Raw genomic sequence first — 14,020 nt, forward strand, 5'->3', positions numbered from 1 at the left:
GTGATAAAAGGAAGGAAGGGCCAAGGAGAGTATGTCTCAGGAAAGTGCACCCTTTTGCTTTCCAGGAAAAGAATAGGGTTATGCAGAGAGTACACAGTTTTTCCTGGTGCCAGGTAGCTGCAGGGTGGCCCGGAATGGCATCTCCCATTGAAATAAACAGAGTTTGAGATCTAGCTGAGAATTTAATTACGTTTTGAAAGCTGCATTGTTCCAAGGGCTGGGGGAGTACTTCAGATGGAAAATAGTCTTCATAGATTTTTCATCCTCTTTAAGCTTACAGCCATCCAATGTATGCAGTTAAAAATGGAGTCAACATAAGAATTTGCAAAATAGATTAACAAGATATAAGTCTGTGATTGCAGTATGTGCATTTGTACATGCATTTTAATTTACGTTCTCGCCCAAAATGCATGACATGCAATCATTTTTAAGTGATGTTCTAATTATCTAACCTTTATTAACATTCTAAAGGTTTTATGTTTGCTGTTGATTAACTGTGTTTGTATTTTTCTATCTCAATGCATATATTGGCATGGATTGTTTTGATTTTTTAAAATTGAAACCCACCCAAAGCTCTCTGTGAATTGTATTTTGGTTTTACAGTGGGTAATTGTTATGCATGATTGTTGATGTGCATTATATACAGAGGATTGACTTGCCTCATCCTGTAGCACTTTTCTGATTGCTGTTGCCTACATTGGGAAATCTGAGACTTGCACAGTGGTCTCTGACACAATATAGCCAAGTATTTTAGTAGTCCCAACAACCACCCGGATCAAATTCTTGAGATATTTGTCTTATTACAGTTAGATCTGGATACTCCCAGTACTGACACAAAATAAACAAACAAAATAATGATTTTAATCTTATGAAACTTGCATCTTTTAAATACTGGCATTTAAGCTTTTGTAGAGGGAGATGTTTGTTTCAGTTATTTAATGTATAAAACCAATATGGAAGCTAAATTGTGCCTCAGCTGCTGAATCCATTAGTCAGTTTGGATCTAATCTATACCAAGGAGGTCATAGATCCAACCTGTAATCTGAATTAAGCAATTTTAGCTCAACCAAGGCAGCAACTGGGCCATCTTCATGTTAGCATCCCTTGTCCTGAAAGGGAAAACAATCACTCTTCTTTAGGTATGGACAGGATTGGAATCAGCTGTGATGTAGCCACAAGAACACAAAAAATAGAAGCAGGAGTAGGCTACCAGGCCCTTTAAACCTCCCCCACCATTCAATACAATCACGGCTGGCCTATGCTGGCCTCAAAATCTTTTCTGTGCCACTTTGCCTCCACTTTGAATACTCCTAATAATCCAGCCTCCATCACCCTTTGGGGCAGAGAATTCCAGAGATTCACCACACTCTGCAAGAAGAAATTTCTATGCACATCAGTTTTAAATGATTGGCCCTTTAACTCGTAGCTAGTAACTCTCTGGCTGGTGAAAACATCTCACCATCAACTTCTCAGGATGTTTGAATAAGGTCACCCCTCATTCTTCGGTCAAATATTTTATTGACATTTTCTAAATCTACTTGTGAAAATGGCCCCACTTAGAGATAGGATACTGGATAGTATCTAGTACTCATGGAACTAAGTCCAAGGGTTGGGTCAATGTCTCCACAACAGCAGCGGGAGAATGTTAAAAGTACAATGCAGAATATTATTTCCCTAAATGTTGCATTAGCAACAGTGTTAATTTGGTATTGAAAGGATTTTGATTTGTAATGATGTGAAACATAATGTTTCAGCAGTAAGAATTTACACTATTCTACTAGTTAATCCTTGATATGAAGTAGTGTGTGTAGGAAACCATTGAAGTGCAAGATGTGGATGGCAGAAAGTAAATCTTGTTTATCATTGTCCCATCATGGGTGTCTCAGAGAGAATCATAGAATTCTACAATGCAGAAGGAGACCATTCGACCCATTGAGTCTACATCGACCACAATCCCACCGAGGCCCTATCCCCAAAACCTCATACATCTATCCTAGCTAGTCCCCCGGACACTTAGGGACAATTTAGCGTAGCCAATCCACCTAACCCACACATCTTTGAACTGTGAAAGGAAACCAGAGCACCCGGAAGAAAACCACACAGACACAGAGAGAATGTGCAAATTCCATACAGACAGTGACCCAAACCGAGAATTGAACCTGGGTCCCTGGTGCTGTGAGGCAGCAGTGCTAACCACGGTGCCACCCTTGCCAAGTTGAGGCCAAGTAGTTGCCAGCGAGAGGGGGAACTCATTGTTTGGGAGAGGAGTTGGAAAGGAATTTGCAACATGCTTTGAAAGATATAAAATGTATTGTAATTTTTTTTTTGCAAATGCTGTGGCAGGTGTGTGCAAAATAGATTGGACATTTTGCATTTGATGCTTTCTTTTTTCCTTTGTCCACATATGGTTTTCAAAAATATCTTGGAAATAACACTGGCAGAGACAGTTTAGCCTACCACACTACTCTAAACTTTCCCTGAATGGATGAAAGGAAACACCTTAAAATAAAGTGACAGTTCTTTTCCCTTTTTAGACCATTGAGGTTAAAAGCTAATACTTGATTAAAATATTTGACATGTTGAATATGAAGGGGAACTTACTAAGGAGGTAAAGGTGAACAACAAAGACGTGAAGGTGTTTGAGCAGATCTTGAAAGATGGCTTACCTGAAGCTTCCTTGCTTCAAAACAACATGACATTCCAGTAAAATGCAAAGGGACAGTTAAGAATCTGCTTTATAATAACATCCAGTAGCCATTATCTGTGGCTGCAGACAGACTTGAAATATTATTTTAAACTAAATACACTCACTACAAAATAATTGGACTGTCTTTGTAACATTAGTTCACCAACAGCATGGTGGCACAGTGGTTAGTACTGCTGTCTCACAGCACAGGGACCTGGGTTCGATTCCTGGCTTGGGTCATTGTCTGCATGTTCCCCCTGTGTCTGCGTGGGTTTCCTCCAAGTGCTGCGGTTTCCTCCCGCGATCTGAAAGATGTGCTGATTAGATGCATTGGCTATGCTAAATTATCCCTGAATGTACTCGAACAGGCATCGGAGTGTGGCAACTAGAGAATCATAGTAACTTCATTGTAGTGTTAATGTAAACCTACTTCTGACACTAATAAATAAATATTTAAACATTAGAGAACTTATTTTGTTGGAAAGTCATTTGATTTGTGGCTTTTGGGATCAAAGAATATTTAGACTTAAGTTTAAATGACTCAGGTAACATATGTATATATAGCCTGAGGAGAGAGTGGGCATCACAGACTGAATGGGGTTTTCTAACTGCATGTTTGACATTTGAAAATTATGAACAGGATCAGTGCTGCAGTTGGTTTGTGTGTGGTTGATCCAAGATAACCATAAAAATTCCCGTTTGTAGGATGGAAAGAGGATGTTTGGTACCTATTTCCGTGTTGGCTTCTATGGGTCCAAGTTTGGTGACCTGGATGAACAAGAGTTTGTTTACAAAGAGCCAGCCATAACAAAACTGGCTGAAATCTCTCATCGTCTTGAGGTGAGCTGCAATGAGCATGACATAATTCTGTTAGTTGCCTATTTCCAAAAAAAATCAAGGGTTGTTTTATTCAAAAATCTAGACAATTAACCATGGAATTACACATGGAGAGACGAGAACAAGTGAATTCCCCAGGTCCAACAATGTTAGAGTGGAAGATAATTGGATTGAGGCAGACAGGAATGTGACAGTGGTAGACTGAAGATGCAAGAGTAGAGTGGTCTGGTGGATTGGGAAAGGAGGAAGGTGCAGCAGAATAGGCAAGAGGGTGAGTAGCGCAGGGTATAAAAGAGGGGTAAGTAGAACAATGTTATGAGTGTGGAAGTGAATGCTGAGCAGAGTTTGATGCTAGAGAAAGGGAAGGTAGAATGGGTTAGGAGCTAGGAAGAGGAGTTAAAGGAAAGCAAGGGAATAGGGAGATGGGAAAAGATGGAGTGTAGTGGGTAGTAGTGGAGAGAACTGTTGGATGAGAGTAGGGTTGTATCCCAAAGGAAGCAGCTGCGCTGCCTGGATCTATGACACAGCGTAGTAAATTCAGATAGGGATGGGGTCAGGGGAGAGGTGAATGGAGAAGAGAGATGGCACTGTCCTGGAAGAAAATAAGATTTTGCAGGCAGCCGTTTTTAGTTCTTGGCAGCTTGAAATAAAATGGCTTAACATTACAGGAGAAGAATCAGCTGACAAAGCAGACCGCTGAGCAAAAGCAGAAAAGACTAATAACAACAATGAAAAAAGGAGGGAATTCCTTATTTTTGTTGAAGGATGGCTTGAGTGCTTTCCTGGTGAGGTGTAGGATGGATTGGTATTTGCAAAGTTATGGAGTTGGTAACAAGTATGATGTATGCAGAAAACAATCACAAGTAAAGGCAAGAAAATCAACTGCCTGATAGCCAGATATATTCATCCAGCAGGATTTTGCTGAGTTGAGAGGATTAAAAATCTGACAGGAGCAAGACATTTAAACTCAACAGGCAGAATGGGGTTGTTGAAGCAAATCTTGAAAAATGACATCCTGTAGCTTATTTGCCTCGAAACAACATGGCGTTCCAGTAGAGTACAAAGAGACAGTTCAAAATCTGCTTTAGAATAATATCCAGTAGCCATTATCTGTGACTGTAGGCAGACTCAAAATATATTTTTAAATTAAAGATACTCACTATAGAATAGTTAGACTGTCTTTGTAACATTAGTTCACTAGTGGAGCATTGAATTACATTGGAAAACCCTGTAACAATGCCACCTACAGTCATAATTGGTGCTGCAAATGTCTTTTTAAGATGGATTTTGCCACTGACGTGACTTTTATACATTTCAAAATACTATAGACTACTTTATTACTTATCAGTGTTTAATATTGAATGAATGCATTTCTTTTGGATTAGGCATTTTATGGTGAACGCTTCGGTGAGGACGTTGTGGAAGTTATCAAAGATTCCAATCCAGTGGACAAATGCAAACTGGATCCTAATAAGGTGAAAAATATGTTATTGTAACAGCTGTTCATTAAATATTCCCTTTTCTCCCCTCCTCTTCTGAATGTGCCATCCCTTATTGGGGTTTAATTACACAAGTCCTCTATCTCAATTGATCATTTCTTTGCGAATGAGAGTGGCTGGTGAGTACTGCTAGACTCTATGGCCATGAAAGGCATTACGGTTGATCCTGATTCTCACAGAACATCCACTCACACAAACTTTGCAACCAAACTGCTTTATTTTTCATCAGGTGTTGAAGTCAGATGCAGTCCCCCGGTTGATGTTAGTATTGTGATGACCACAGGCAGATTTATGTTATTGATTCTAGCACTCATAAGTATCATGAAGATTAAACCTTTGGAGGTGAAATACCTTAGTCCCATAATTTTCCAAAGTACTTGCTTACGCTTTACTCAAGTGGTTGCACACAACTGTAGAAATGTGGTGCCGCACCCTACAAATTCCAGTGAAATTTGGGAGTCGGACAAATGAGGAAGAAGTAGAAGGAAATAGCAGGTCATCAGTGCACTGTGATATGATTCACTAGAGCAGAAATTCACTGAATCAGGGCATAAGCATTATTTTAATCCTTTCACAGGATATGGGAATTGTTGGCAAGGCCAGCATTTTTTACCCTTCCTAAATCTCTTGGTGGTGCACTGCAGCAGTCCATGAAGTATAGGCTGTACTGTACTGGGAGATGGATAGTGCTGAAATTGGCCCCATGAACTCCCAGAATTCTTCACCATGTTAGCCAAGAAGTGTAAAGATCCAGGTGAGGAGGAAATCCAAGAAGCCCATTCATGATCTGTATGGTAAAGCAGTTGAAATAAGATTTTCATGTGAATTGTGAGATTCAGCGGGTTTTCAAAATATTTTTACAGGCCTACATTCAGATAACTTACGTGGAACCATATTTTGACACCTATGAAATGAAGGACAGGATCACGTATTTTGACAAAAATTATAACCTGAGACGTTTCATGTATTGCACGCCATTCACACTAGATGGCCGAGCTCACGGTGATCTTCATGAACAGTTCAAACGCAAGACAATCCTGACTGTCTCACACACATTCCCCTACATTAAAACCAGGATCAATGTCACCCAGAAAGAAGAGGTAAGAAAATAAATTAATGTTTCATCATCAACTGTAAATGTTCATCACAGGAACACTACCATGTTCTGTTTCCAATTCATTTCCAGTTGTAGCATTGTATAACTCCCTTTGCAAGGCAATAGACATGTTTGTTGGAAGGACCACTTCCTTAGTACTTCTGTAGAGTTGGGAAAATCTACTTTGACTCATCAATAGTTAATCCAGTTGAAATTCACTCCTAGTCTTGTGTTCCAATTAATAGTCCTGTATTTGAATTTACTGTTTCCTCTTAAAAGCATACATCTACTTGTTATATAGGTTTTGTAGGACATGCAGCTGTTTCTTTTTACCAAGGGATTGCTCTTTTCCTTTGTAGATCAGGAACTAATTGCAGCCAAGTGGTGTGATGGTTGTGTAGCTTCCAGGCTGCTGCCAATGTTGCTCTGAAATGGCTGATACATGACAGCAGGTCTCATGACGGCCCACCAATCCTTTATTTTCCTCCCTCCTCCCCCTTCCTCCCCCTCTGTGATAAAGGTCTGAGAGGAAGGGATTTAGGAGAAAAATGAAACCAGTGCTATTGCGAAGGCAAAAACAATAAATACACAGCCTAGCTAGCTATTAAAGTTGACACTAATTCACTATGCTTGCGTCCCACCATCATGCACAAATAAGAGGCAATGATTTAATTACATTGAGAAATGTAACCTGTTATGCTTGAAAGCACAGCTGAAAATGATACCGGATAAATCTCAATACCGGCTTTGTTATCGACAGGTCATCTTAACACCCATTGAAGTGGCAATAGAAGACATGCAGAAGAAAACTCAAGAGCTAGCCTTTGCAACACATCAAGAGCCAGCTGATCCCAAGATGCTTCAAATGGTGTTGCAGGGCTCAGTGGGAACAACAGTTAACCAAGTATGGATTAATGCCTACCAGAAACAAAATCTGTTGGCACATTTGGTCAATTACTGTACTCACTGGCAAGGAATCTAACACAGTAAGAAGTCTCACAACACCAGGTTAAAGTACAACAGGTTTATTTGGTAGCAAAAGCTACTAGCTTTCAGAGCACTGCTCCTTCGTTAGGTAAGTGGGAGTTCTGTTCATAAACAGGGCATATAAAGACACAAACTCAGTTTACAAAATAATGGTTGGAATGCAAGTCTTTATAGGTAATCAAGTCTTAAAGGTACAGACGATGTGAATGAAGAGAGGGTTAAGCACAGGTTAGAGAGATGTGTATTGTCTCCAGCCAGGATAGTTAGTGATGTTTTGCAAGCTCAGGCAAGTTATGGGGGTTACAGATAGTGTGACATGAACCCAAGATCCTGGTTGAGGCCGTCCTCATGTGTGCAGGACTTGGCTATCAGTCTCTGCTCAGCGATTCTGTGTTGTCATGTGTTGTGAGGGCCACCTTGGAGAATGCTTACCCAAAGATCAGAGGCCGAATGCCAGTGACCATTGAAGTGTTCCCCAACAGGAAGAAAACACTGTTGCCTGGTGATTGTCGTGCGGTGTTTATTCATCCGTTGTCGTAGCGTCTGCATGGTCTCCTCAATGTAACATGCCTCAGGACATCCTTTCCTGCAGCATATCAGATAGACAACATTGGTCGAGTTGCAAGAGTATGTACCATGTACCTGGTGGATGGTGTTCTCACGTGAGATGATAGCATCTGTGTTAATGATCCGGCACGTCTTGCAGAGGTTGCTGTAGCAGGGTTGTGTGGTGTCGTGGTCACTGTTCTCCTGAAGGCTGGGTAGTTTGCTGCAGATAATGGTCTGTTTGAGATTGTGTGCGATTTGAAGGCAAGAAGTGGAGGTCTGGGGATGGCCTTGGCGAGATGTTCGTCTTCATCAATGACATGTTGAAGGCTCCGGAGAAGGTGTCGTAGTTTCTCTGCTCCAGGGAAGTAGTAGGCGACAAAGGGCACTCTGTCCGCCGTGTCCCATGTTTGTCTTCTGAGGAGGTCGGTACGGTTTTTCACTGTGGCACGTCAGAACTGTCGATCGATGAGTCAAGCACTATATCCTGTTCTTATGAGGCATCTTTCAGCATCTCGAGGTGTCTGTTGCGATCCTCCTCATCTGAGCAGATCCTCTGTATACAGAGGGCTTGTTCGTAGGGGATGGCTTCTTTAATGTGTTTAGGGTGGAAGCTGGTGAAGTAGAGCATTGTGACGTTATTCGCGGGCTTGTGGTACAGTGAAGTGCGGAAGTGACCGTCCTTGATGGAGATGCATGTGTCCAAGAATGCAGTTGATTCCAGAGAGTAGTCCATAGTGAGTCTGATGGTGGGATGGAACTTGTTGATGTCATCATACAGTTGTTTCAGTGATTGCTCATCATGAGTCCAAAGAAGAAAATGTCATCAATGTATCGAGTGTATAGGATCAGTTGAAGATCCTGTGCGGTGAAGAGGTCTTGTTCAAACCTGTGCATGAAGATGTTGGCATATTGAGGTGTGAATTTGGTCCCCATAGCTGCTCCATGTATCTGGATGAAGAACTGGTCGTTGAAGGTAAAGACATTGTGGTTCAGGATGAAATGGATGAGTTGTAAAATTGCATCTGGAGACTGGCAGTTGTTGGCGTTGAGTACTGAGGCAGTTGCAGCAATGCATTGTTGTAGGGGATGCTGGTGTAGAGTGCCAAGATATCCATTGTGATGAGGAGTGTCCCTTGTTCAACTGCTCCACGTGTGCTGAGTTTCTGTAGCAAGTCTTTAGTGTCGCAACAAAAGTTGGGTGTTCTTTGTACAATGGGTTTCAGGCTGCCCTCAACGTAGCCGGAGAGGTTCTCGCACAGAGTCCCATTGCCCGATACACTGGGATGGCCGGGTGTGTTTGGCTCGTGTATCTTCGGAGGGAGTAGAGATCTCCAACGCAGAGAGCACGGAGGGTGCTCTAAAGGTCTGGATCAAAGATCTTGATCAGTCTGTTGAGTTGACGAGTGTGTTCTTTGGTCGGATCTGCGGGTAACTATAGTGTTCCTCGTTGTTCAGTTGTCGGTGTACTTCTTTGCAGTAATCCGTTCTGTTCAGAATGACGATGGCCCCACTTTTGCTGGTTTGATGACAATATTGCGGTTGGTCTTGAGAGCGTGGATGGTGTTGCATTGCGCATACGAGGACGGCCTCAACCAGGATCTTGGGTTCATGTCACACTGTCTGTAACCCCCTTGATTTGCGTGGGCTTGCAAAATTTCACTGACTGTTGCAGCTGGAGACAATACACATCTGTTTAACCCGTGCTTAACCCTCTCTCCATTCACATTGTCTGCATCTTTAAGAATTGATTATCTGTAAAGACTCGCATTCCAACCATTATTTTGTAAATTGAATTTGTGTCTTTATATGCCCTGTTTACGAACGGAATTCCCATTCACCTAACGAAAGGGCAGCGCTCCGAAAGCTGGAGCTTTTGCTACCAAATAAACCTGTTGGACTTCAACCTGGTGTTGAGACTTATTGCGTTTACCCCAGTCCAACACCGGCATCTCCATGTCATTACAGAACGTAGATAGGGTTGACTGTAATAATTCTTTCATAAGAACATAAGAAATAGGGCCATCTAGCCCTTCGAGCCTGCCCCGCCATTCAATAAGATCATGGCTGATCTGTCATGGCTCAGTTCCACATTCCCGCCCTCTCCCCATAACCCTTAATCCCCTCTCTTATCAAAAACCCATCAACCCGCGTCTTAAAAATATTTAGCGAGGTAGCCTCCACCACTTCAACGGGCAGAGAATTCCAGAGATTCACCACCCTTTGAGTGAAGAAGTTCCTCCTCAACTCCGTTCTAAACCGCCCCCCCTTTATCTTGAGGCTGTGCCCCCTAGTCCTATTATCCTTTCTGAGCGGGAAGAGTCTCTCCACCTCTATCCTATCCATCCCATTCATCATCTTATACGTCTCAATGAGATCTCCCCTCATTCTTCTAAACTCTAACGAGTACAAGCCTAGTTTATTCAGCCTCTCCTCATAGCTCAACCCCCTCAACTCCAGCATCAGCCTAGTAAACCTCCTCTGCACTCCCTCCAAGGCCAAAATATCCTTGCGTAAGTACGGCGCCCAAAACTGCACACAGTACTCCAGCTGCGGCCTCACCAATGCCCTATACAGCCGCAGCAAGACCTCCCTACTTTTATATTCAACCTCCCTACTTTTATATTCAATTTTATATTTTATATTACTTTCCCGCTCTCCCAAGTCAAATAACTAATCACTGGGCTCAAGATTGAATAATGACCACTTGGGTAATTTAGTATCCATGTCACAGCTCAATCTCATGAAATGAGGGAAGGGAATGTATCAAGCTTATGTTTGAGGTACATCTATTCTAAAATTAGAAAAAGCAGATCAGCTGAATCTTGGGGATTAAGATCAGCTTAATGAATTTACATAATTAGTCTTCATTTGATTTGGTTCCGTATTATAATGGAGTAGATGTTAGATTTAATTTTATTGCTTGTGTGTTATTGGGATCAGCATCCAATGTCTGTCCTGTATGCGTAATGATCAGGACAAAAGGCTGCAGTGACCAATGCTAAGTATCACCACAAAATTCTAACATAATTTTGGCATCAAAAATCTACCTAGTAATTGATGAAACCTTAAAGAAATTATCACCTTTAAATTGAATAATGGAAACAGAGATTTTAGAAAATAATAAAGGGAAGTGAAACAATTAAAACTTGAGGAGGAAAATGGCTGGGATAAGTAAAAAGGAGACAAGAGGGTGAACAGAGTGGGCAGTGGTTAATTAAGTGTCTAAACTGTTTTTGTACAACTTTTCATTGTTTAGGAGTGATGAAGCTACTTGTGAAATTTGGTTTAGTTTTAGTATCACTGTGAAGGTGTTGAAATCTAATCAGCCAGAGACATGGAGATTTCTCTGGATCTTTGGTCAAGCATGTGTGTAAAATTTTGGTATTGTGCCTGCATTTTGTTATAAATGTTCTTTGATGGTAACAAAAGTTAAAATATAGTCCCTGTTTTGATCATGTTTATTCTTTACATAGGGACCTTTAGAAGTTGCTCAAGTGTTTTTGTCTGAAATACCCAATGATCCCAAACTCTTCCGACATCATAACAAGTTACGTCTATGCTTCAAAGACTTCACCAAGAGGTATGACTTTACACTGTTTTATGCACTGAGATGGTTACTTTTGCTCTAGATTTGCTATCGCATTTACTCCGCACAACAAATCTGGATGGTCAACATCACAAATGTCAACATTCTGTTGTGACTGAGCTTTCGGCTACTCAAAATTGAAAGAGCCACCAATCAAGTGCTACTTTGTTTTGTTAACTGTTCTACATTGTCCATTTGTTTCAGGAAAAATCACCAGGCGGTTGTGTCCTCTGCCTCTAGATATAAGCCAATTCATGTATTTCAAGTCTTATATAAACTGAACTGATTATACATGTTTTTCATAGACAGCAGTGCACTGTTTACTTACCATAATATATAGTGATGTATATTCTTCATAATGACGTATTGTATATGTAGCCTGTAATTGAGTAATTTTATGATATAGCAGATAAATACTATTTTTCAAGTGCTCTCTGCATCAATTCACATTATCCTCCTTTAATTAATCTAGGCACATGACATTGGCCCTGGAGTGGTCAACAGCAATTAAATCCAGACTGAATGCCAGTGTGTCAAAACAAACATCTGATTTTGTGAAATCTAATGAATTTTGAGGATAGTTTTACAAGTAACATTAATAAATTATGGCTATGCCACCCCCCCCCCCCCTCAGATTTACTCCCTCCCACCTTTTTGAGGCTAAATTTACTGCCCTACCATGACAATTCCAACTACCTTGTCAACATTCACTATCTTTCTGAATATGACCATTTAGTCTCAAATTTTGAGCAGCTTTATGTATGCTATGGAAACTACCTCAGTGGAAACTTGCACTGTATTGCTGGAGTCTGGATTCAGATTACGTGATCTGAGACTGGCTGAACATTGAGAAATCAAATGCTTGAATTGTGCATTTTTCTGCTGTATGCTGTCATACTCTACATAGCTATTCGATAGTGGTAGAGTGTACTTGAGCCATGTGGTTAATAGTAGTGTAGGTCAATAGAATCTTTCAGCAAGGATAAGTGTGGGTGTCACCTTGGGCTGTTTTCATACACTTTATAGTTGGAGCAAAAGTAGAATTGTCAGATATCATCTTGGTTGAAGCAGTGCATGAGCCAGATAACTATAGCATGCATGGCGTAGTGACTTCATGATCTCAGTCACAATTGGGAACTATTTGAGATGAATTAGGAGCATCAGTTAAATGCATTGAATAACATTTTAAAAATTGACACATATGATTTCAGTTTTCAAATTGCTGCCAAGGCTACGTCTCACGACAATGCTCAATAGCTAGACATTGTACAAATGAGATGGAGTGTTGTAATTTTCTGATCACAGTTTGTTTAATTAAGATGTGAAGATGCGCTGCGGAAGAACAAGAGCTTGATAGGTCCCGATCAGAAAGAATATCAACGAGAACTCGAAAGGAATTATCACCGCCTCAAGGAGGCTCTTCAGCCTTTGATAAACAGAAAGATTCCCCAGCTTTACAAACCTGTTTTACCAATCAGCTGCCATAGGTAGGTTTAAATTGGTACCAAACAGCAATGAAGTTGTTTTTGTTCATAAGACTGAGATTAAATGTTTGTCATTGTCCACGTTTATGGTACAAATTATTCTACAGTAGATTGCACCTTGGTTTATGTAATAACTGAAAGCACGTCCATCTCGTCAGTTACTCTATAACCGACAAGGATTGATTTGAAAAGCAGTTGACAAGGTGTTGTCAGATCAGTGGATACTACCTGATGAGCTATGAAGCCGTACAGGATACAGAAAGGTCCAAGTTTCAATTCCCAAACTCACCAAATTAGCTGGTTGATTTTGAATGCAATTCCCTTTGAGAGTTTCCTGCTGAGCTGGAAAAATGCACATATATGGATGCAAATTTGAGAACAGGTCTAGTATTGGCTATATAAGTGAACAGCCTGGCAAAATCACCAAGATTCTGTGGAGATGTGCTCAAGCCTGAATCACACTTTTTAGGGAATGAAAAACTGTTTTCTAATATTATTGTCATTGAAACAGAAAATGTAAACTGATTGATTAATTCTTATATGTTGTGTTTACAGAGACTCTTTCAGCAGATTGAGCCTTCGCAAAGTGGACATCTGAAAAGATGGACTAGGCACTTGGCTTGTGCGAGATAAAGGGGTGAAAAGAACTTTATTCATTTAATCAGACAACAAATGTGGACATCTAAACACAAATTCATACCTCAAATTTTGATACACTACATTTTTAAGTGACGTGGAAAGGCTTGCATCATGGTACTAGTAATTGTTCCAACATTCAAGGTTACATTTCCTTGCACAGTCTCAATAGTTAGTGTCGTCACTAGCAGTTACAACTGTTACGATTCACTAATCAGTCATGCCTGCTACTATTTATCTACCATTATGTATTAAAAGTTCTTAATGTTGTTTACTATTAGCTGATGTACTATTTATATCAGAAATTCGCACAAAATTTCTTTGAACATTTTGTCATTGGCATTGATAATTTCATTTTTATTTTTTGAAAAAGGTACTATTAAATATTGAAATTACTTCAATTGTTTTTTTTATTTAAGTCCATACAACCATCTGAGGTTTTATGTAAATATTTACATGAATCACTAATGACCTAGATAAGTTCTCTATCAACAGCTATGATGATCATTATTTTGGTTTAATATATCATAAAATGAGAAAGGAGGAAACCATTGTTTGTGCCTCTCTCCTAAGTGTAATTGCTGGAGATTGCTAATAGTTCTTTTCACTTTCCTGTCCCACTGCAGCTTAGGTTGAAATCAGTTAATTAAACAAAACAAA

At 40.3% G+C, this 14,020-nt stretch overlaps 1 protein-coding gene across 15 annotated transcripts in view; it reads left to right on the plus strand.

The window, feature by feature from the left end:
* Positions 1–13,731, plus strand: part of dock7 (dedicator of cytokinesis 7) — a 170,538-nt gene extending 156,807 nt beyond the window's left edge. For 11 of the 15 annotated variants that reach the window (XM_080195666.1, XM_080195667.1, XM_080195669.1 and 8 more), the window contains 7 exons: positions 3,401–3,526; positions 4,909–4,998; positions 5,886–6,122; positions 6,879–7,022; positions 11,128–11,234; positions 12,560–12,727; positions 13,280–13,731. In XM_080195666.1, the coding sequence (XP_080051792.1) occupies positions 3,401–3,526; positions 4,909–4,998; positions 5,886–6,122; positions 6,879–7,022; positions 11,128–11,234; positions 12,560–12,727; positions 13,280–13,322 (915 nt within the window). In that variant the 3' untranslated portion in view covers positions 13,323–13,731. Of the gene's footprint in view, positions 1–3,391; positions 3,527–4,908; positions 4,999–5,885; positions 6,123–6,878; positions 7,023–11,127; positions 11,235–12,559; positions 12,728–13,279 lie in introns of all 15 variants that reach the window. The other 4 variants (XM_080195668.1, XM_080195671.1, XM_080195677.1 and 1 more) reach the window with 1 other exon arrangement.
* The last annotated feature ends 289 nt before the right edge of the window (positions 13,732–14,020 follow it).

Source organism: Carcharhinus amblyrhynchos, chromosome 9 (genome assembly GCF_965287045.1).
Source record: "Carcharhinus amblyrhynchos chromosome 9, sCarAmb.v2.hapA, whole genome shotgun sequence".
In the NCBI taxonomy this organism is placed as follows: domain Eukaryota; kingdom Metazoa; phylum Chordata; class Chondrichthyes; order Carcharhiniformes; family Carcharhinidae; genus Carcharhinus; species Carcharhinus amblyrhynchos.